The sequence below is a fragment of the Gadus macrocephalus genome, chromosome 17, assembly GCF_031168955.1.
Source record: "Gadus macrocephalus chromosome 17, ASM3116895v1".
In the NCBI taxonomy this organism is placed as follows: Eukaryota; Metazoa; Chordata; class Actinopteri; order Gadiformes; family Gadidae; genus Gadus; species Gadus macrocephalus.
The window spans coordinates 1,583,741-1,605,236 of record NC_082398.1 but is presented as its reverse complement, the minus strand read 5'-3'; the positions used below and the strand labels follow the sequence as shown (position 1 = coordinate 1,605,236).

Sequence of the window (21,496 nt, the reverse complement as noted above, 5' to 3'; positions counted from 1 at the left end):
TGAGGGCTCAACGCACTTCATGCCAGCGGTGTGTCCGGATCATTAGATAGCAGACAACCCTCAACTCAGGAGCCCGTGGCACGCGAGGGTCTCTGCTGGGAAGCTCAGCACTCACACTGGATCGCAGGAGGTTCTGTTGAACCCTGCAGTGTGTCGGCTCCGCATGGAGCTGGATTCTAACCCGAGTTCACTGGACTGGACACTTACGCACTTATTTATGTACGTCCTGGCACTTTATGTGCGCACTTATTGTTTGGTGCACGTCCTTGCATTTAAAAATAGTACTTTGTCGGTGCTTGGCACTTGGTACTATGAAGATCCTTACTGTACCGACAGTGATATATTGTTGTTTCTGTTTATTCTGACAAATGTACTTATTGTGAGTCGCTTTGGATAAAATCGTCTGCTAAACGCCCTGAGTGTAAATGTCAATGACCAGCTGAGGACCTGTCTTGGGGAACCATATCCCATGGAGGTGTATCTCACCGCTTCGCAGCAACCTGATCCTGAGAGGAGCTTCTTAGGTACACTTTGTTTTGTTGCACTGGGATCAAGTTTGGTGCCGGCTCAGTGAAATCGTCCCTGGATGATTCTACACGTGCTTTGTCTGTGTGTGTAATATTCAACAATGCTTTTGTATCGATAGGACTTGGCTAGACAAACCTGTCACTCAAGGTTAATTGAAAGCTAGTACTGACACTTTTGATTGAAATCGGAAAAATAAATATAGTAGTCTGCTGTAATCGGTTCGCTGCGTTTGGTATTCAAGAGCTCTTTTAAAAACCGTTGACCACCCGGTGAAAACGTAATCGTGTCCTATTTCAAGATGCCTTATTAAAGCGTGGAACTAATGTCTCCATCTGGCGGTGAAAGGGCTGATGTTCAGGTTCGGAGAGGAAAAGCTTACATGCGCATCTGTGAATCTGTGCATGCTTTGAGTAGCCAGGGCTCCGCTGATAAGGTAATTATTTCGCACTTTAAATTAAAAAAAAAACATCCCCGGTAAACACACGAAGGCTCAGCAATCGGTTGCAGAGAATACACAGACTATGCATTCACCATTTCATTCATTCATTATCGCACCTGCAGAAAAGTAAGAGAAACGTTGCAAATCCCCCAACGAATACAAACAACCGTTTAAACCTCATTGCAATGAATGAATGAAGGTTAAGGCGTTAGTTCTGTACCTGGGGGGCAGTTGCACTCCGTGGTGTCCGCTTGGCGTGCAATCCGAATCTTCGCAAGGTTTTCATAGGAGCGCTGAAACGTCAAAACAAGGATTGTTTGCATTGAATCGCACGCACTAGTGGGGCGACAGGCGCACTGAGGTGAACCCTGCAGACTACCGTTAACTGTAATGGTGGTGCATGCATGCAATGCAACATTCCCAAAGTAAACAGCGTATAGAACCAGGCTCACCCGTGACAGCAGCTCGTCCACTCTGTCTCGAATCAATATGTTAAAATCATCCACCGAGTAGCCCACAGGACGGATCAAATTGGGCTCGCCGATTCTACTCTCCAAATCCACAATCCGGCGGGTGACACCAGACGTGTTGATACTCAGAAACACGCAAAACGCAATGGACGCCACGGAACATAGAGACGAGAAGACGCTCAGCACCGCTGGGCGCGGGTTCTGCCGCTTCTGATGCGCTTCTCTCTCCATTTCTGCACGCAGTAAGATGCTCCAGTCCGCACGATGCAACTATAACTACCTTTAAACTATGCAGAGAGAGGAAAACACCTACACGCATGCATCGGCCACTGAGTAACAAAATGACGGCGCGCAATTACGCGTGTGTGCCGTGTGCCTGCGCCACCACGACGCGGCGTCACGTCCTGGGACTTGGGTTTTGGGTGACAGCGACAGCTAAGTGGCTGGTCTCCCACAGAGAGACACAGATCCCCCCCCCTCTCCACGCAGCCAGGAGACAAGACGAGGCGCTCCGTGCAGTGTGGCTTTCTGTCGGTCCCGCAAACTTGTTGCTCACGCTTTCACTGCATGTGGCGAAGCGCAGTTATCCAAAGTATCAAATGCAAAATGACACAGAAAGCGGTTGGATGCGGCAACGTCCAGGGGAAGAGAGAGTAGGAGCGAGAGAGAGGAAGAGAGAGAATGGGGGATACTGCAGACATATGCTCCTCTCGGTGATTGCGTCCAGCAATAACACGCCTACAAACGTGTCCGGGCTCATTGACATATTGGATTGGCTGTTTCCAGCTCCGACTGGGATGCACGGTGCAACCACTGAAGGGTTGTTCAACTTAAACGTTTTCTTGCATTAAGGTGCATGTGTTTCTAGCGCGAAAACTGCCTTTTTTGTTGGCGTCGAGCGTGAACTTGTTATTTGAAGTTCTCCGACATGGCGAAAGCTTCCAGTCGTTTGTGGTTTGGCTTTGGTCCGACCTCATGGTTCACAAACAAACAGACCGATCAGAGAGGTAGCATTGACGTGAGACGGTCTGGGGACGAGGTCAAAGTTCCCGGAAATAGATTATTGCTATTTGTATTTGTAATATCAGATTGTATATTATATATTATATATAAAATAACATTTATCACAAGCACGGATGTCGCTAATGTAACCAAATGGCGCCACCATTTGGTCACCTTATGAATTTAATAATTGGCAAGTGACGAGTTGAACGAATCAATCAATTATTTGTTTCATGGGGTTATATATTATATCATGACTTACATATTATAAGTGTAGGAAGCCCTGCATGGTCAAGAAAAACATGGAACCACTTTAAACTTTTTTTTTCTTTTTTTTTTCACTTTTTGCTTGGTTCAAGGCACTGGGGTAAACACATGACGTGGTAGGCTAGTAAACCCTCAATTAAATCCAGCATAACCGTATTAGGTTTGGATAAGAACAAAATAACAAAAGGTAACCTGATCAACTATATTAATATATCTGACGGACCTCTCCAACGCTGTCAACAGGCGTCCCCGTGTGGACACAACATGTATTGCATGTATTACTGGAATTGCTTACTTTTAATCGAATGGAAATGAGATAAATATGAGTAAGTTAGTCAATACGAAACAAACACAGTATTTTGGACGTGGAAAAGTATTTTGTATCGTTGTTGTTTTTTTACCTCGCATCAATTAAAAGGCTCATAGTTTAATTACATTTAAGGTTGAGTCATTTTAAGGTCGAGTCACTTTAAGGTGGAGTTATTTAAGGTGGAGTGACGTTAAGGTTGAGCCACTTTAAGGTGGAGTGACTTTACCTTAATTAAAGTGACTTCAACTCCAGTTGGGGGAACGTTCCAAATCGGCGTCCCGCTGAGTTCTACACTGGTTGGTTGGTTACCTGAGATAAACAACAACGCATTACCACACGTGTTGTTCCCTAGGATGAGATCATCGCGGGGTCGGGATTTATTTATTTTATCCCATGGATTTGTGAGTTAGGGAGACATCATGAGCTGGTGTCTCTGCCAAATCTGCAGCGGCTGTGGGTGAGTATGTGCACGATACATGCTACGTCATTTATTGTAAAATGACATGTGCAGCAAACACCCAATGAAAAGCAACACAATCGCATCGCCTCCGTACATCCAAAGAGCTCATATCTTTAATCACGGCAATATGTCATACATTGAATGCGCCCTCATCACCGCAAGCTGTGTCCACTGCGTCCGCTGCGCCCGGCACCACGCAGCGAAGAGACAGACGCGCTGGTGTATTTTTAGAAGCGCTACGTTCACCAAGACTCGTGCTCTTACTGGTCCTCAATTATTCACCAAGCTGCTCTCTGCCGCTGATGAATCGCAGCAGTGAGAGTAAATAAGAGAGCGGTGACATGTCAGAGCGCAGACGCCCATCAACGCTCCCCGTCCGATAGCGTTGATGTGGCGAACGATTAGGTAACACTACAGCGAGGTACGACATGAATGAGGTGAGCTCATGTTTATAAAATATATTTTTATCCGGGCAGAAAGTGTGAAACACGTACCAGGAACCGCGATCAAACATGTGCACGTCTGCAAACATACGGTACAGCCTCCAATATTTGTCTGTCCTTGATAGTAATCCTATAGAACGCGATTGGGAAAACACGCAGGGATTAAGATATGACCTGAACTACCTGTGTGTGTGTGTGTGTGTGTGTGTGTGTGTGTGTGTGTGTGTGTGTGTGTGTGTGTGTGTGTGTGTGTGTGTGTGTGTGTGTGTGTTGTTTCAGAAGGCACCACTGCGAGAACACAGAGCGACCAAAGCCACCTGTCCTTCTGCTCCCCGACAGCCAGGGAAAAGTTTGGCTCTGCTCGCCTTCTGTTCAACCCAGTAGAAACCACAGAAATGAAGTCCAGCCCACAGACGAGCCCACGGTCAGGTACACTCGAAGGTAGGAGCCTTGTACAATTTAAACTAATACAGCCAGTGGATTTCTTGCATATTAAAGCCTGGTTACTAATTGCTGTCTCTAAAAGAGTTCAATACCCAAGAGGCAGTTTGACGTGTGATGGTAAATGGAATGCATTTATATAGTGCCTTTCTTACCACTGACCAATCAAAGCACTTTACATTATTGCCCAACATTCACCCATTCACACACCGACGGCGTTGGGTCAACCATTCAAGGCGTCAGCCAGCTCGCCAGGGGCAGTCAGGGTGAGGTGTCTTGCTCAGGGACACCTCGACACTCAGCTAGGAGTAGCCGGGGATCGAACTGGCAACCTTCAGGTTACCAGCCAACCCGCTCCACCTCCTGAGCCAAATGCCCATAATGTCGTGTGAACTATGAACCCGGTGGGTTGATGTGCGCCGTGTGTCAACAGATCAGTCTACGGGAACCAGAGAGCCCACACACCATTCGAGACGGACGAACGGCCTCCTCTGAAGGCAGGAATGGCGTCTCACTCGGTGTACACAGGTGGGTGTGCCCCGGCCGCGTCGCGTGCAGCGTAGCGCCTTGTGGTTTGTACATCAGCTCACAAACGACGCCGTTGTCCTTCCAACAGAAGACTTCCAGGCGTGGGACAGCCCTGCGAGGGTCCACCCTTTCCGCCCACGTGACAACCTCAGCGTCAACAGAGCGCTGTTCGCCACAGCCACGACCAGCAGGGACAGCTTCTGCCCCCCCGGCCCCCCGGCGTCGACGAGGGAGGGCTGCAGACCCGCCCCGCCGCCACGGGAAGCCCCGCCCTTCGACGGCACCGCCGACCACAGCTCCCAGTACCGGCCCCCCGCGGTCTGGCCCCGGAGGCCCCCGGCCCGGCTCCAGCCCCAGACCCGGGAGTACCGGGCCCCCCTCCTCTCCACCACCCGGGCCCACTTCGGGGAGCACCGCGGGCTCCAGCGGCCCCCGGGGGCGCGGCCCGCCAGGGAGGCCTCCGTGAGGTCCTCGGTGAGGTCCACCATGAAGGAGGACTTCAGGGCCCCGACCACGGTGCGCCGCCTCCCCGTGGCCCCGCCCCCACAGGAGCTGGAGTGGCCCCGGGGCCCCTTCGCCCGGACCACCACGGCGTGCGCCTCGTACACGCCCAAGGCCGCCCCGCGCTCGCTGAGCTGTAAGCCCCGCCCCCGGCCCCTGAACACCGGGCCCCCCATGGAGAAGGACTCCGTCTACATGGCCAGCTTCACGGCCCCACGGGGCCCCGTGAGGGACGGCGCACCCCCCAGGGGTCACGGTGGGGTCATGGACGTCAGGCTCAGGGACCGCCGCTCTGCTGATGCAATAAGTAATGAACCAGCTTAGGGGGTCACTGCAGCTGGCGACCTTTGACCCCGTGTTTATACCTCCGCACACGACGGGGTGCAAAGGTCAAATAAAATGATGTTTTATTTGACTTTTTTCTAACTGCACTGTATTGTAGAAGAAAGAAAGTAGTTGGTATTATAGACCACACTAATGAACATTGTCATGTGTTATTCAAATATTATTAACACCAAACTATTCAACTATTGTATTTAAGCTGACATTAAGAATTATTCTTAAAATGCACATATTGTCACAACTTGCACTAACTGTTCAAATAAGTTCAAAGAACGTATTTAAATAATTTTTTTATTAAACCAGACACTGCCAAAATAATACATCTGATGTTTGACGTTTATTGCTATAAAAAAATTGACTTTTCAGCGACCAAGAAATTGGATGCTTTCTCAACAAAGGCAGCCTTGTACCTTATATATACACACAACATGTACGACTGGGAAAACATTTGACAAAAAGGCTCGGGCCATGATGATCTTCTCCGCCTTCGAGATGAGCTACGTTTGACAGCACGGGAAGTTATGTTAGAAGTTATGTATCTTAGTGTGGAGAAAAGTCAAACGTTTGTGTTGAAATATAAAACGATGTTACAAGAACATGGCTGACATGTCAAGTATTTAAAGCACAGGTATTCATTTTAAGATGCCGTGAACAGGTAAAGGGGTGGTATTGTGCCACCAGGTGTGAGTGTGATTAGCCATGACAAGATGTTTGAAGACCGGCCGTTGCCTGTGTCTAAAGGCCTGATTCCACCAGAGGCGTACGCGCCGCGGGACGGCTGCGCCGCGGTCACCGCTGCTGATCGCTTCCACTATAATCAATGAGACCGTTTCCACCGGGAGGGAACGTTTCAGCAGCGTCCCAGGAGCGGCATGCCGCGCTGCGGCGCTATCTTTCCGTCCAATTCTATTTTTGCCGCGAGCCGCTGCTAAACCGCGTCAATTTCGACAGAGCAGGTCGAGCCGGGCAGGAAGTGAAAAGTAAAAGCCATAGAGCATCCGGTCAATTTTCAAAATAAAACACAATACTCAGCTCATGTAACTTCACATCAACATTATTACGTCATGACCGGTGGCACCAGGTCAGCAGTCAATCAATCAAAGGGTCTCAGAGGGTCGGCAACATGGACGACTAGAGACTCATTGTCGTAGTTCAGCAACATGAAGTCATTTATGTACCACATCATCCTTTTTATAAGGAAAATGTCAGAAAGGACAAAGCGTGGCATTTAATTGCAATCGTTTTGGGAGTGGTAGGTGAGTACATTAGGTTTAGGATTATCGCGTGATCTCGTGATCTCGCGTGAATACGGCTGGCTCGCAAGGCAGCGCTATGCTGCCGTTACGCGCCCGGTAGGAATGGACGCAGGGCAGAGGACGCAGCCGTTCCGCGGCGCGTACGCGTCCGGTGGAATCCAGGTGTTAGTGACATTAGTGATGGATTTCATGATTATTTTCCTAATTCAGTTCCCGTCGGTCAGTTCGCCAAGAAGAATCGTTCAGAATCGTTTGTTTGTTGGTTCAGTCGCGTATCCGGAAGCAGTCAACCATGGAATGCACGGTTCTCAGCTGATTCAGATTCAGCTCCTCCCTCGTTCTCAAACAATCGTGCAATCGGTCATCAATCAACACACAACATTATAATGAAGTTCCCTTCAGCTGAGGAGCGCTTCAAGTTCGGAATCGGGATGTTGTTGCCCAGGTCAGTCCCTCTTCACTGCTCTGCTAACTTAACACAGTGAACAGTGAGTCAGCGAGTGGGAGTCTCGTCTTGGAGAACGAACGATAGAGACAAAGGAGAGAGAACTGAAACGTGGAATCCAGTCGGTTGGTTCTTGTTAAAGAGTCGTTCCATTGAACTGATTCAGTCGCAAACGACCCATCACTAAGTGACATCACAAGTGGGCGTGTCCACCTAGACTTTTGCACATTCCAAGCCGCCATCTTGGTGAATCCCATTTGCCCACCGTACAATCCCATTGCCCACCGTATAACCCACACACACATAACGACAATAGAGAGCGTTAAAGGAGATATCACCTGCATGCATTTCCTACCAGACATGGAGTTCATATTTGTATTTCTCTCCCACCTTTTCTGTGCCTCGTTCTTTTCCCTCGGAAGGTTCAACTTCACTTGGCGGTCCACCAAAATCGTCTGCCAATACCTTTACTCATGATCACCTAAAGAAATGACAAAAAACATTATATGCGAGTGGTGAGTCTTTGAAGGAACCAATAAGATCTTTGTATCTCTGAGGAACCGGTTCTCAACGGAGAGCAGATCCAGCGTTCAGCCGTGTTCCTTGGCGACGGCCGTGCGGTCGTTGACGACGGCCTGGGCTTCCTCGGGGGTCATGAAGCGGATGTGTCCTTCACTGTCTCCCTCCAGTGTGTCCACACAGGCCACCATAGATATTGTAGAGAGGGCGTCCTGTAGAAATAAGAAAAGACAGACACTGGGATGGAATCACGGTGCATGTGGCTGGAGCGAACATTTATTGCAGTTCATTAAAAATATATCTAATAATTGAGAATGATCAGTCAGTACCAGGGCTGTAGTGGGGGGGGCACGCGGGGGGACGCCGGCCACACACTTTTTTCAGCATGTTACAAAAAAATATATATATATTAAAAATTATATATCAATTTGTTTTCACTATGGCAGCGCCGTCAGTGTGTGGTGACTGCAGGCCCAGCCTCTCTGTAAAGTGGTGGTAGCGTGGTGATGTCAGGAGCTTTGGTTACTTTGGATTTGCTCCATCAATGTGTTGAGTGACATGAGTGTTTGTCTAGTCCTGTTGGTAGGACTACTGTTTTAATGCGTGGGGTAATGAGGAAGAAGCAGTATTATTAAACATGTTGATTTTTACAATTGAGATTAACTCAAGTTTCCATTTATCAAGATTATTTTACAATGTCGTGTTGCGTTGTGGTGTAATGAACTGCATTGTAAAGGTTAACAAACCTTTGACCCTGGCTCTAACTTTAAATTTGGTTTGTCATTGAAGTCAGATCATTGTGTTTCATTGTGTACTAAAGGTGAGATTATTGTGTTGTGTACTAAAATTCAGGTTGTTGTATTGTGTGTTGCTTACTAAATTGAGATCATCGTTGTGTTGTGTACTAAAGTGAGATCATCATTGTGTTGCACTAAGGGAGATCATCATTGTATTGTGTTGTGTACTAAAGTGAGATCATCGTTGTGTTGTGTTGTTGTGTACTAAAGTGAGATCATCATTGCTTTGTGTGTTCCCTAGGTGGAGCAGGGTGAAGAGACAACACCATCACCAGCGACATTCTCCTAAACTGCCAACACACTAAATGGCGTCCAATGAGTTTGACCTGTAATGGTCTGTGTCCAAAGAGCGTCTTGTTCCAGCGTCTGCTTTCCTTCTGTGCGGCCGCTCCCAGCTTCTGGTTGAAAACATCTCAACCTTTCAAAAACGCGCTGGTGTCACAAAGTTAAACTAACGAATCATATATGAGATGGGCAGACCAGTCCGCCCAGTATAGTTTGAAACTGGTACACAAACTTGGAATAAGAAGGCCTGTGTGCGAATCACAAGCTGTTTATAGAGCAGGAAGTTCTCTACGAATAGTCAAATCTCCTAAACTTTATGCCTCCTTTACTTAACCTTTGTGGAAAACGGCATCGGGTCAAGGAGAGATGAATAGGTGCTTCCTTTCGAACATAGGAAAAGACAGCACTTTTAAAAATGATTTCGACTCCACTTTTCCTAAACGACGTCATTGCGCGACGGCGCGTATCGCTGACCTCTTTTAGCGTCTCGAGCGTGGAACTACAGTTTACCGAAGTTGGACTACAACAAGCGCTCTTTTGATCCATGCATTCTTATCGTATTGATTTCAATCAGGTTGTCACCGACAGTGAGAATCACTTATGTCGGATTTGACCAACGGGAATATTTTGGGGCAACTTGCATCAAACACACACACTCTCACGACACACACACACGCGTGCACACACACGCGTGCACACACACACACACACACACACACACACACACACACACACACACACACACACACACACACACACACACACACACACACACACACACACACACACACACACACACACACATCTACGTTGTTTCCTGGTAAAAGAGGACCCAACGTGTGTATATATCTTGAGCAGTAATTGATAAATGTTCAGGCGCAGTAAACCGATATCCCGCCCGCGTCGCCTCGTCTGAACCCACGCGGAGGAGAGTCACTTTCTTTTTCAGAAGACCACGTGATTTATTTGATATCACTACCGATGACCTGGAAAATAAACAAACTACATTTATAGACAATCGGTCAAGAACAATTAATAAGACGCCTACATGGTTGGGTTCTCCAATGATATGCGATTTGGAGCGTTCATGAGCGATGACATCCCACAAAATAATATCTCATAAAGCCGCCCCAGTGTAACATGAGCCACTATGGCTCAGATGAGATAACCCCTCCCACTTTATGACTCAGATGAGATAACCCCTCCCACTTTATGACTCAGATGAGATAACCCCTCCCACTTTATGATTCGGAGGAGGTAACCCCTCCCACTTTATGACTCAGAGGAGATAACCCGTCCCACTTTATGGCTCAGAGGAGATAACCCCTCGCGCTGTCACTCTGCATCCACAGGCCGTGACTGCCCTCTAGTGGAGGAGATGAGAGCAGAGAAAGACGGGGTGGGGTGGGCCTACAACTGGTGTACAGTATTATGAATAAATGTTGCTGTTTTAGATAATGCTTTATAATGCCACTGTTACCGATAGTAACTGATGTTATTATCCAGCTTTTACTGTTTTGGGTGGATAATTCTCTATGTAATCTAAATCTACAGTTGGTTTATAAAATAAGTAAGACCAATACATTACAGTTATACCTAAAGCAGCTGTTGCTGTTTTAGGTGGATATTGTGATTGCACCAAACAATTAAATAAATGAAGAATTTTAAAACATTCTGTTGAACGAATAGTTGTTTTATTTGCACATTAACAGTTAACGTTAAAACATACAGACGCAGGCGTATCGCCTCCAAATGTGTGCTGGGTAATAAATGTGTTAATCGCATAGCTGCCCACAGAATCGATGCATCCTCATCAATCACTTCAACAGTGCAGAATTCTGCAAACCACCCTGAGCACTGAGCAGGTTATTAAAGAGACACAATATTCAAATGGTTGACACTCTGGAAAAATAACATTCTAATTGCTAAATCAACAAAAAGTCAATTTGAATATGAAATAATATGTGTGAATAACAGAGCTGGAGACTTGAGGCTTGACTTGACCTGTGAGACTGGACTCTGACTCCCTGCTGTGAGACTGGACTCTGACTCCCTGCTGTGAGACTGGACTCTGACTCCCTGCTGTGAGACTGGACTCTGACTCCCTGCTGTGAGACTGGACTCTGACTCCCTGCTGTGAGACTGGACTCTGACTCCCTGCTGTGAGACTGGACTCTGACTCCCTGCTGTGAGACTGGACTCTGACTCCCTGCTGTGAGACTGGACTCTGACTCCCTGCTGTGAGACTGGACTCAGACCCCTGCTGTGAGACTGGACATTGACTCCCTGCTGTGAGATTGGACTCTGACTCCCTGCTGTGAGACTGTTCTGGACTTGACCAACTTGACACTTGAATGCTAAGAGAGGCCTAGTGTTGATGATGAATCGAACATCGGAATAATAAAAAATATGAGAAGAGAACGAAGTACGACAGACAAGAAGTGGCACAACAACAAGCAAATAAATCATTGACTGAAAAGTGTCTGGGAAAAGTGTGTGTGTGTGTGTGTGTGTGTGTGTGTGTGTGTGTGTGTGTGTGTGTGTGTGTGTGTGTGTGTGTGTGTGTGTGTGTGTGTGTGTGTGTGTGTGTGTGTGTGTGTGTGTGTGTGTGTGTGTGTAGTCCACCGCCCTGACCAGCATTGCTGTGACTAGAGTTCATATTTCTAATGATCTTCCTCCACTAGCGTCCTGATATCAGATGTCTTATGCTGACGGACAAAATACACATACACGCACACGCTCACACACACACAACTATCATTCTACGCACATACACTCGACACACATTTAGCTGAACTGTAAATATATAAACATCATATAGATGAGGATAGATATAGTTAAACATTATGATGAACATAAGGTATATCTAAACATTATATTTCTCTGGCCATTATTTATAAGTGAAGATGAACATGATATTGTAAGAATAATTATTTCAGGGTTGCATGAAACTTGATCGCAGTTACAGTGCGCGTGCGTGTGCGCGCGTGTGTGTGTGTTTTTAAGTTAGTTTCACTTTAGGTTCTCCTGGTAACTAATAACGTCAAAGCCGTATTGAATTCCTATTGGTCCAGACCAGCCTCTCCCTCTCGCGCCGTCTCTTGTTCGCAGGTTTCCTGGTCAGTCCGTCTGATGCTGGAGTCGGATTCGCCTCTCTGTGGATAATCGCATCGTGCTATTCTTCTGCTTACATCGATATGAAGGCACTAATAGGGCTGCTGCTGTTGGTCTTTGGTCACGATGTTTCCTCAGGTGAGACTGATTACAGTTTTAAATTTTCGAAATGATCTTTCCAAAGGTTCGTTTCTGGTTGCTGAAGAGACGACGCTTAGATTCCATAATTTGGTTAAAAAGCATTTGATTATCCTCTCTAATAAATTCAATTAATCCAGAACATGATTCATCTTTTACTGTGAATATTTAAACTAATATAAGAGCATTTATTTTGGGTTCAACTGTGAAAACGAAACCAGCGCACTGGATTGATGACGTCGTTCCTAAATGTAAAATCTATTATCAGATCCAAACATTAAACTTCAGTTAGGAGGGAATCCAATGTGTACTTTTAGTCTACCAATGTGTACTTTAAGTGTACTCCTAAGTATTATATTAACACTCTTAACAATCTTATTATTAACTCGACGTCAACGTTCTTGGAGAATCATCACACACACACACACACACACACACACACACACACACACACACACACACACACACACACACACACACACACACATACACACACACACACACACACACACACACACACACACACCAATATAATTATTATCGTTGCTATCAATATATTATGAAATATCATAATTATTTTGTTAGATTAATTATTATCATTCCAATGATAGCAATCTGAAGATAGTTAAAATGCCGTCATTGAATACAGAAATTCAACAATATACTTATAATTATAAAAACATTGGAATAGTTATTTAAATAATCGTTTATTATTATATAATGGATAGTATTAATAACCTGTCTGTCTCTCTGACTGTCCTGTACTGTATTAACCTGTCCGTCCGTCTACAGTGATGTACTGTATTAACCTGTCCGTCTCTCTGACTGTCCTGTACTGTATTAACCTGTCCGTCCGTCTACAGTGATGTACTGTATTAACCCAGTGTTTCCCCCAGTACTGTGTTGTTAAGGCGGCCGCTTAACAACAATAGGGCCCCGCCTTGACTACCAATGTAGGCCTATATAAAGAAAAAAAGCTTTTTGAATGGAATTGAAACGGAGCCCCCCCCTCCCCCCCCCCCGCTCCTTGACCACCTTGACTAAGACATTTACTGGGGGAAACACTGATTAACCTACCTAAATAGTGATGTACTGCATTAACCTGTCTGTCTCTCTGTCTGTCTGTCTACAGTGATGTACTGTATTAACCTGTCCGTCCGTCTGTCTGTCTACAGTGATGTACTGTATTAACCTGTCCGTCTGTCTGTCTGTCTGTGTCTGTCTGTCTGTCTCTCTGTCTGTCCATCTACAGTGATGTACTGTATTAACCTGTCTGTCTGTCTGTCTGTCTATAGTGATGTACTGTATTAACCTGTCTGTCTGTCTGTCTGTCTGTCTACAGTGATGTACTGTATTAACCTGTCTGTCTGTCTGTCTAGTGATGTACTGTATTAACCTGTCTGTCTCTCTGTCTGTCTGTCTACAGTGATGTACTGTATTAATCTGTCTGTCTGTCTGTCTGTCTACAGTGATGTACTGTATTAACCTGTCTATCTCTCTGTCTGTCTGCAGTGATTCACTCCCTGCAGTTTTTCTCCACGGCGTCGTCTGGACTCTCAACCTTCCCAGAGTTTGTGATGGTTGTGATGGTGGATGAGGTTCAGGTTGAGTACTACGACAGCAACACCCAGAGAATCATACCCAAACAGGACTGGGTGGACCAGGATTACAGAGAAGACCCCGACTCCCTGGAGAGGGGCACTGAAATCAGAAAGGGTAACCAGCAGCTCTTCAAAGCCAACATGGGGATTCTGAAGAGGCGCTTTAACCAGACAGGAGGTACGTTTATATCTAATGTCTGACCTCTCACATGGAGATAGCCATCATTTAACCCCAGAATAAAGTTTAACCATACTCCTAAACACACACACACACACACACACACACACACACACACACACACACACACACACACACACACAGGTTCCGGGGCCGCCGGGCTGATTACTGCGGGATATATATTGCAGCGCCGTCCGGCAGCCTGAGCTGTGCAACCGCAACCTCTCACTCACTCAACACACGCACCACTCACAAACTGTCAACGGAGGCATACAAGTTAGGATATTTGAGTATTCCTAGAGTGCCTGGGTCTACCTGGACACTGCTGAAGCTACTGGGTAAACACACAGCACTCCGGATTAGCTCAGTGCAGCAGAACACGGTGGATTGTGGGTAAATGAGTTCTATGAATAGGGCTAAGCTCAGATCAGTCCCTGAGTGACCCTGAGCTCCAGAACAGGTTCTAGAGGAATAGTTACACTGAGGCTGTGTTAGTTTTGATTGCAGCACCACGTGACCATAGACATGTGGTTCAATGATGGAGGGATCATCTATTATTACACACCTGATTTTCTTTTCTTGATTTTCTTTCAGAGGACAGTCACATCCTTGCTTTCATCCTCACTGGAGTTGCTGTTCTTGCTGTTGTTGCTGCTGCTGTTGTTGGAGTCTTTCTGTACCGGAAGAGGAACGGTGAGTGAATCAAACTCTCCAGGAGGACTGACACCTGATCTCCACCTGCTCCTACTTCCTGTCCCCTTCCTGGACTCTGATTGGTTGTCTTCACACACTGGTGGTCTGGTTGTATAAACCTCCACCTCTGAATGATGAACCTCCTCCGATGTCGTGTCCATAGAGATGTTGTGGCATTAAGAATGTGAAAGTCTAATAACATGAGGATATTCACCACGGTTACAACACTAATCATTTCTCTTGATCCTTAGATTCAGACAAGCGTCACAAACCAGTTGGTGAGTAAAATGTGTTTTTACTGCAGTTCTGCTCTTATGATTAACGCCACTACCAACATAGAGATCTTGGTGACTTGTCTAGCTCACTGGACTATACAGCTCTATAGATCTAGATACATCTAGCTCACTGGACTACACCGCTCTATAGATCTAGATACATCTAGCTCACTGGACTATACAGCTCTGTAGATCTAGATACATCTAGCTCACTGGACTATACAGCTCTATAGATCTAGATACATCTAGCTCACTGGACTACACCGCTCTATAGATCTAGAAACATCTAGCTCACTGGACTATACAGTTCTATAGAGCTAGGTACATCTAGGTCAGTCATGACTTCACCTCCTCCCATTCTGCTACTTCCCAGGTTCTGACACCAGCTCTGAGAACACTGAGGGACAGAATCCGTCTCCTGAGGCCCAACCTCTGACCACAGTCAGTATTTCATCAATTTACAATACTTATTCTGAGTAACATATATTTACAGTTATATTTATTAGCAGCCTACTTCATCACAGCATTAGTAATACTAATATATGAACAGTACTTCATGACAGTAATAGATTAACATTCATGTTTTAACGGTACTTCATCGCAGTAATATGTTAACAGTACATCATCACAGTGATAGTGTGTTTAATGTTTAATGCTGACTTGTTCTTCCTTGCTGTTTAGGTTCAAAGTTAAATCATGAAGAGGCTTCTCACGTTCACCTTCAGACACGTGCCGTCCATATGGGCAGGTGGGGCAGCAAACTACTTTCAAAAGCATCCTCCCAAAAAAATAGTTCCTCAGTAAATCATGGCGATAAGTCTATGTTTAATAATGTGAATTTCACACAAACTATCTATAGCTTCTGTAGGCTTTCCGACTATTTTTGGTCTGTTGACGTTACATTTTGGATGATGGTGGCGATTCTAGTTAAGTTTGACATGTCATGCAATGTGGGGCAGGATAGCTCAGTGACTGCGTTCCTCCGTATGTTTATAGCATAACCCTGCAGGCGGCAATTAGTATTGCAATCCGCGCTAAAAGACGCCTTTAGGGGCGTAAAGTCGTCTGCCCCATGGTCATATTCTAGAACTGTTGTTGTTTTAACTCAAATTATTCCACGCGTATCTTTCGTCGTTTCTATTTCAGATGCGAGTGGTGTTGCACCTGGGATTAATAGTGTTGAGTTTCTGCTAAAAATCTCACCTGCTGACCCAGGGACTCTCCTCTCAGCCTCAAACTCTGAGCCACCTCGCCCACTCAGCTGCTGCATTTGCACTAAGAGAAACGCTGTGTTTTGTTTCCCATGTCCACTTTTTCGAGCAAGTGTGTGAACAGGACAAGGGGATATATGGACCACGAATGTGAAGCATATATATATATATATATATATATATATATATATATATATATATATATATAATGTATATAGAAATATAATAATGTATCATACAGTATTATATATGTATATAATATATACATATTACAAAAACAAATTTTGGGTCTGGTCATACGCCAGTAGTTTCTGCCCCACTGAAATTTAGGATCACCGCACGCTACTGTTCAGCGTCCTAAACCAGGATGGAGTGCACTCAAAGTGAAACGTAACGTAAATTGCCCCTAGGTGAATCGTGACGTTCTCTAATGAAGGGAAATGTATGACACGTTAGATCTACCAACGATCAACCAGTTTACTGAAATAGGTCAAAGGTGCATCTCATGAAGATATTTGTGTAATGTGGATGAGAATTTGTGGCCCAACTGACAGGAACATGAGAGTGGTGGGAAGACTGCACTGTAATTCCTACAGCACTGCATGTACGGTTTACTCCAAGTTGATTGTCCTATGTTCACATTTCTAATTTGTTTTTTTCAGCAGTGCTGTCTATTCGTTTCTGTATCGCAATGACATGGTCTGTCAACAAACTACAGTACAAACAGTAAAAGCGTAAATATGAATCTTGTCCAGTCTCTTGCAATCAATCTCCCACACACGCTAAGGGGTAACTTACAATTTACAATAATTGTCATCAGAACTTTAGCCATAGTTTACATCAGAACATCCCTCCAGAGAACACTGTTATATTGACAACATGACTAAGAAATGTGACTTATCCGTCTTTTCCGTACACAATGACACAAGGACTTGTCATTCTGATGGCACTGACACGTTCATTGACACAGATATTTACTTTTGAGAGATAAACTAAGAATTTTGAGGAACTAAGGATTTTCGCATAATCCATGGTGTTTTGCTATTTGTACGAGTTGTTTTGAGCAATGCACTTACTGTTTTGCAAATGTTGAGGAAGATTCGAGAAATGTACTAAAGCCAGAGAAAAACGGTAAAGTCACAACCCAGAGCGGGGGCGGGGCGCGGCCCAGACGAGGAGGCGTCGCCGTCGGGCGGAGGAGGAGGTCGAGGGGTCACGGTGGGGTCATGGAGGTCAGGTTCAGGGACCGTCGCTCTGCTGATGCAATAAGTAATGAACCAGCTTAGGGGGTCACTGCAGCTGGCGACCTTTGACCCCGTGTTTAGACCTCCGCACACAACGGGGTGCAAAGGTAAAATAAAATGACGTTTCAACTGCACTGTGTTGTAGAAGAAAGAAAACAGTTTGCATTATAAACCACACTAATGAACATTGTCATTTGTTCTTTAAATTATTAACACCAAACTATTCAAATATTGTATTTAAGCTGACATCAAGAATTATTCTTAAAATGCACATAATGGCACAACTTGCACTAGCTGTTAAAATAAGTTCAAAGAACGTATTTAAATACACTTTTTAATAAACCAGTCACTGCCAAAATAAGACAACTGATGTTTGATGTTTATTGCTATACTTTTTTTTTGTGAACAGCGAGTCAGTGAGTGGGAGTCGAGTCTGGGAGAACGAACTATAGAGACGAACAAGAGAGAACTGAAACGTGGAATCAAGTCGGTTCGTTCTTGTTAAAGAGTCGTTCCTTCAAACTGATTCGGTCGCAAACGACCCATCACTAAGTGACATCACAAGTGGGCGTGTCCACCTAGACTTTTGCTGGATGCAGCCCTTTAAGAAAACGCACATTCCAAGCCGCCATATTGGTGAATCCCATTTGCCCACCGTACAATCCCATTGCCCACCGTATAACACACACACACATAACAACAATAGAGAGTGTTAAAGGAGATGTCACCTGCATGCATTTTCCAAGCAGACATGGAGTTCATATTTGTATTTCTCTCCCACCTTTTCTGTCCCTCGTTTCTTTTCCCTCGGACGGTTCAACTTCACTTGGCGGTCCGCCAAAATCTTCTGCCAATACCTTTACTCATGATCACCTAAAGACATTACAAAAAACATCAACGCCAAAACATAAACATGCGAGCGGTGAGTCTTTGAAGGAACCGATAGATCTTTGTATCTCTGAGGAACCGGTTCTCACCGGAGAGCAGATCCAGCGTCCAGCCGTGTTCCTTGGCGACGGCCGAGCGGTCCTTGACGACGACCTGGGCTTCCTCGGGGGTCTTGAAGCGGATGTGTCCTTCACTGTCTCCCTCCAGTGTGTCCACACAGGCCACCGTAGATATTGTAGAGAGGGCGTCCTGTAGAAATAAGAAAAGACAGACACTGGGATGGAATCACGGTGCATGTGGCTGGAGCGAACATTTATTGCAGTTCATTAAAAATGTATCTAATAATTGAGAATGATCAGTCGTTACCAGGGCTGTAGTGGGCGGGGCACACGGGGGGACACCGGCCACACACTTTTTTCAGCATGTTACAAAAAAAAAGAATCTATAAAAAATATATATATATTTGTTTTCACTATGGCAGCGCCGTCTGCTCAGTGTGTGGTGACTGCAGGCCCAGCCTCTCTGTAAAGTGGTGGTAGCGTGGCGATGTTAAGAGCTTTGGTTACTTTGGATTTGCTCCATCAATGTGTTGAGTGACATGAGTGTTTGTCTAGTCCTGTTGGTAGGCCTATTGTTTTAATACGTGGGGGAATGAGAAAAGAAGCATTATTATTAAACATGTTGATTTTTACAATTGAGATTAACTCCAGTTTCCATATTTGGCAAATAACAACACTTCTTCTGAATGTCTGCGCACGTGTGCGTGTGCACGCGGGATCCCTTTTCGATGACGTCATACACAGTTGTCCCCCCCACTAAAAAAATCCCTGCTACACCACTGCTGAATAAGGTGTTTGATTTAACGACAACAAAAAACATGCATTTGGCCGTAGTTTATCAGGATTATTTTACAAATATGTTGCATTGTGGTGTAATGAACTGTATTGTAAAGGTTAACAACAAACCTTTGGCCCTGGCTCTAACTTTAAATTTGGTTGGTCATTGAAGTCAGATCATTGTGTTTAATTGTGTACAAAAGGTGAGATTATTGTGTTGTGTTCTAAAAGTCAGGTTGTTGTATTGTGGTGTGTTGTGTACTAAAGTGAGATCATCGTTGTGTTGTGTACTACAGTGAGATCATCATTGTGTTGCACAAAGTGAGATCATCATTGTATTGTGTTGTGCACTAAAGTGAGATCATCGTTGTGTTGTGTTCTCCAGGTGGAGCAGGGTGAAGAGACAACACCATAACCAGCGACATTCTCCTAAACGGCCAACACACTAAATGGCGTCCAATGAGTTTGACCTGTAATGGTCTGTGTCCAAAGAGCGTCTTGTTCCAGCGTCTGCTTTCCTTCTGTGCGGCCGCTCCCAGCTTCTGGTTGAAAACATCTCGACCTTTCAAAAACGCGCTGGTGTCACAAAGTTAAACTAACGAATCATATATGAGATGGGCAGACCAGTCCGCCCAGTATAGTTTGAAACTGGTGTACAAACTTGGAATAAGAAGGCCTGTTTGTGAATCAAAAGCTGTTTATAGAGCAGGAAGTTCTCTACGAATAGTCAAATCTCCTAAACTTTATGCCTCCTTTACCTAAACTTTGTGGAAAACTTCATCGGGTCAAGGAGAGATGAATAGGTGCTTCCTTTTGAACATTGGAAAAGACACTGTTTAACGTTAAAACATACAGACGCAGGCATATCGCCCCCAAATGCATGCTGGTTAATAAATGTGTTAATCACATAGCTGCCCACAGAATCGATGCGTCCTCATCAATCACTTGTCAACAGTGCAGAATTCGGCAAACCACCCTGAGCACTGAGCAGGTTATTAAAGAGACACAATATTCAAATTGTTGACATTCTATGGAAAAAATAACATTCTAATTGCTAAATAAACAAAAAGTCAATTTGAATATGAAATAATATGTGTGAATAACAGAGCTGGAGACTTGAGGCTTGACTTGACTCAGACTCCCTGCCGTGAGACTGGACTCTGACTCCCTGCTGTGAGACTGGACTCTGACCCCCTGCTGTGAGACTGGACTCAGACTCCCTGCTGTGAGACTGGACTCAGACTCCCTGCTGTGAGACTGGACTCAGACTCCCTGCTGTGAGACTGGACTCTGACTCCCTGCTGTGAGACTGGACTCTGACTCCCTGCTGTGAGACTGGACTCTGACTCCCTGCTGTGAGACTGGACTCTGACTCCCTGCTGTGAGACTGGACTCTGACTCCCTGCTGTGAGACTGGACTCTGACTCCCTGCTGTGAGACTGTTCTGGACTTGACCAACTTGAGACTTGAATGCTGGGAGACTCGGGTCTATCTCTCTGGAGACAGAAAGGAAAGATGCGGTCAGATTCCACAAAGGCTGTTTTAAACGATCAGTGTATCACATCAACACTGCCTGCATCGTTAGTCTGTTGCATCGTTATTCCAGAAAAGCAATGCTTCCAAATCCATCCCTTCTTTGAACTGGTCTGCTGCCACCAGCCCTGATAACGGGAATGACTCCATGTGCCAGGCTAAGATAGGCCTAGTGTTGATGATGAATCCAACATCGGAATAATAAAAAATATGGCAAGAGAACGAAGTACGACAGACAAGAAGTGACACAACAACAAGCAAATAAATCATTGACTGAAAAGTGTCCGGGAAGTAAGTGTGTGTGTGTGTGTGTGTGTGTGTGTGTGTGTGTGTGTGTGTGTGTGTGTGTGTGTGTGTGTGTGTGTGTGTGTGTGTGTGTGTGTGTGTGTGTGTGTGTGTGTGTGTTTGCGTGCATGTGTTGTGTAGTAGCCAGAACCGCCTGATGTCGATTCATTCTTGACTCCCTACTTAAAAACAAATACAGTTTTACAGTTTCCTAGCAAACTTTTGCCATCATATAAATTGTCCTTCTATTCAGCCTTGGTTGAGATAAATGTAAAGCGATTTAATCTACATTACAGGAAGAGAGGTCCTAAAACGCATTAACGTAGAAAACAAGCCCTTTTCATTGTTCCCCTGTGTGTGTGTGTGTGTGTGTGTGTGTGTGTGTGTGTGTGTGTGTGTGTGTGTGTGTGTGTGTGTGTGTGTGTGTGTGTGTGTGTGTGTGTGTGTGTGGTCCACCGCCCTGACCA

The 21,496-nt window shown here is 45.3% G+C and overlaps 1 protein-coding gene and 2 long non-coding RNA genes across 7 annotated transcripts; 2 read left to right on the top strand and 1 right to left on the bottom strand.

The window, feature by feature from the left end:
- The first annotated feature begins 3,245 nt into the window (after window positions 1-3,245).
- LOC132445520 (uncharacterized) lies at window positions 3,246-6,051 on the top strand. Of its 2 annotated transcripts, none has more exons than XM_060035584.1 (4): window positions 3,246-3,473; window positions 4,199-4,360; window positions 4,794-4,888; window positions 4,977-6,051. In XM_060035584.1, exons 1-4 carry the CDS (start codon window positions 3,436-3,438, stop codon window positions 5,711-5,713), a joined length of 1,032 nt encoding a protein of 343 aa, XP_059891567.1. In that variant the 5' UTR covers window positions 3,246-3,435; the 3' UTR covers window positions 5,714-6,051. The 2 variants fall into 2 exon arrangements, with proteins under 2 accessions (XP_059891567.1, XP_059891568.1); XM_060035585.1 differs by lacking the exon at window positions 3,246-3,473 and adding an exon at window positions 3,557-3,913.
- Window positions 6,050-19,129, bottom strand: LOC132445547 (uncharacterized). 2 transcript variants are annotated; one of them, XR_009522632.1, is made up of 3 exons: window positions 18,465-19,127; window positions 18,269-18,360; window positions 6,050-6,228 (listed from the first exon to the last, which is right to left on the bottom strand). It is a non-coding gene; the product is annotated as an uncharacterized LOC132445547 (long non-coding RNA). The 2 variants fall into 2 exon arrangements; XR_009522631.1 differs by lacking the exon at window positions 6,050-6,228 and adding an exon at window positions 7,156-7,645 and having other exon boundaries at window positions 18,066-18,360; window positions 18,465-19,129.
- On the top strand, window positions 14,267-19,611 carry LOC132445544 (uncharacterized). Of its 3 annotated transcripts, none has more exons than XR_009522627.1 (5): window positions 14,267-14,757; window positions 15,009-15,035; window positions 15,406-15,473; window positions 15,714-15,780; window positions 19,597-19,611. It is a non-coding gene; the product is annotated as an uncharacterized LOC132445544 (long non-coding RNA). The 3 variants fall into 3 exon arrangements; XR_009522626.1 differs by lacking the exon at window positions 19,597-19,611 and adding an exon at window positions 16,179-19,073; XR_009522625.1 differs by lacking the exon at window positions 19,597-19,611 and having other exon boundaries at window positions 14,278-14,757; window positions 15,714-19,073.
- Window positions 19,612-21,496: the final 1,885 nt, after the last annotated feature.

Bases quoted from the DNA above. Each gene is read 5' to 3' on its own strand.
- LOC132445520 (XM_060035584.1), top strand. From the start codon at position 3,436: ATGAGCTGGTGTCTCTGCCAAATCTGCAGCGGCTGTGG. The intron at 3,474-4,198 runs GTGAGTATGTGC...GTGTTGTTTCAG, and splicing joins CAAATCTGCAGCGGCTGTGG to AAGGCACCACTGCGAGAACA. The intron at 4,361-4,793 runs GTAGGAGCCTTG...GTGTGTCAACAG, and splicing joins ACGGTCAGGTACACTCGAAG to ATCAGTCTACGGGAACCAGA.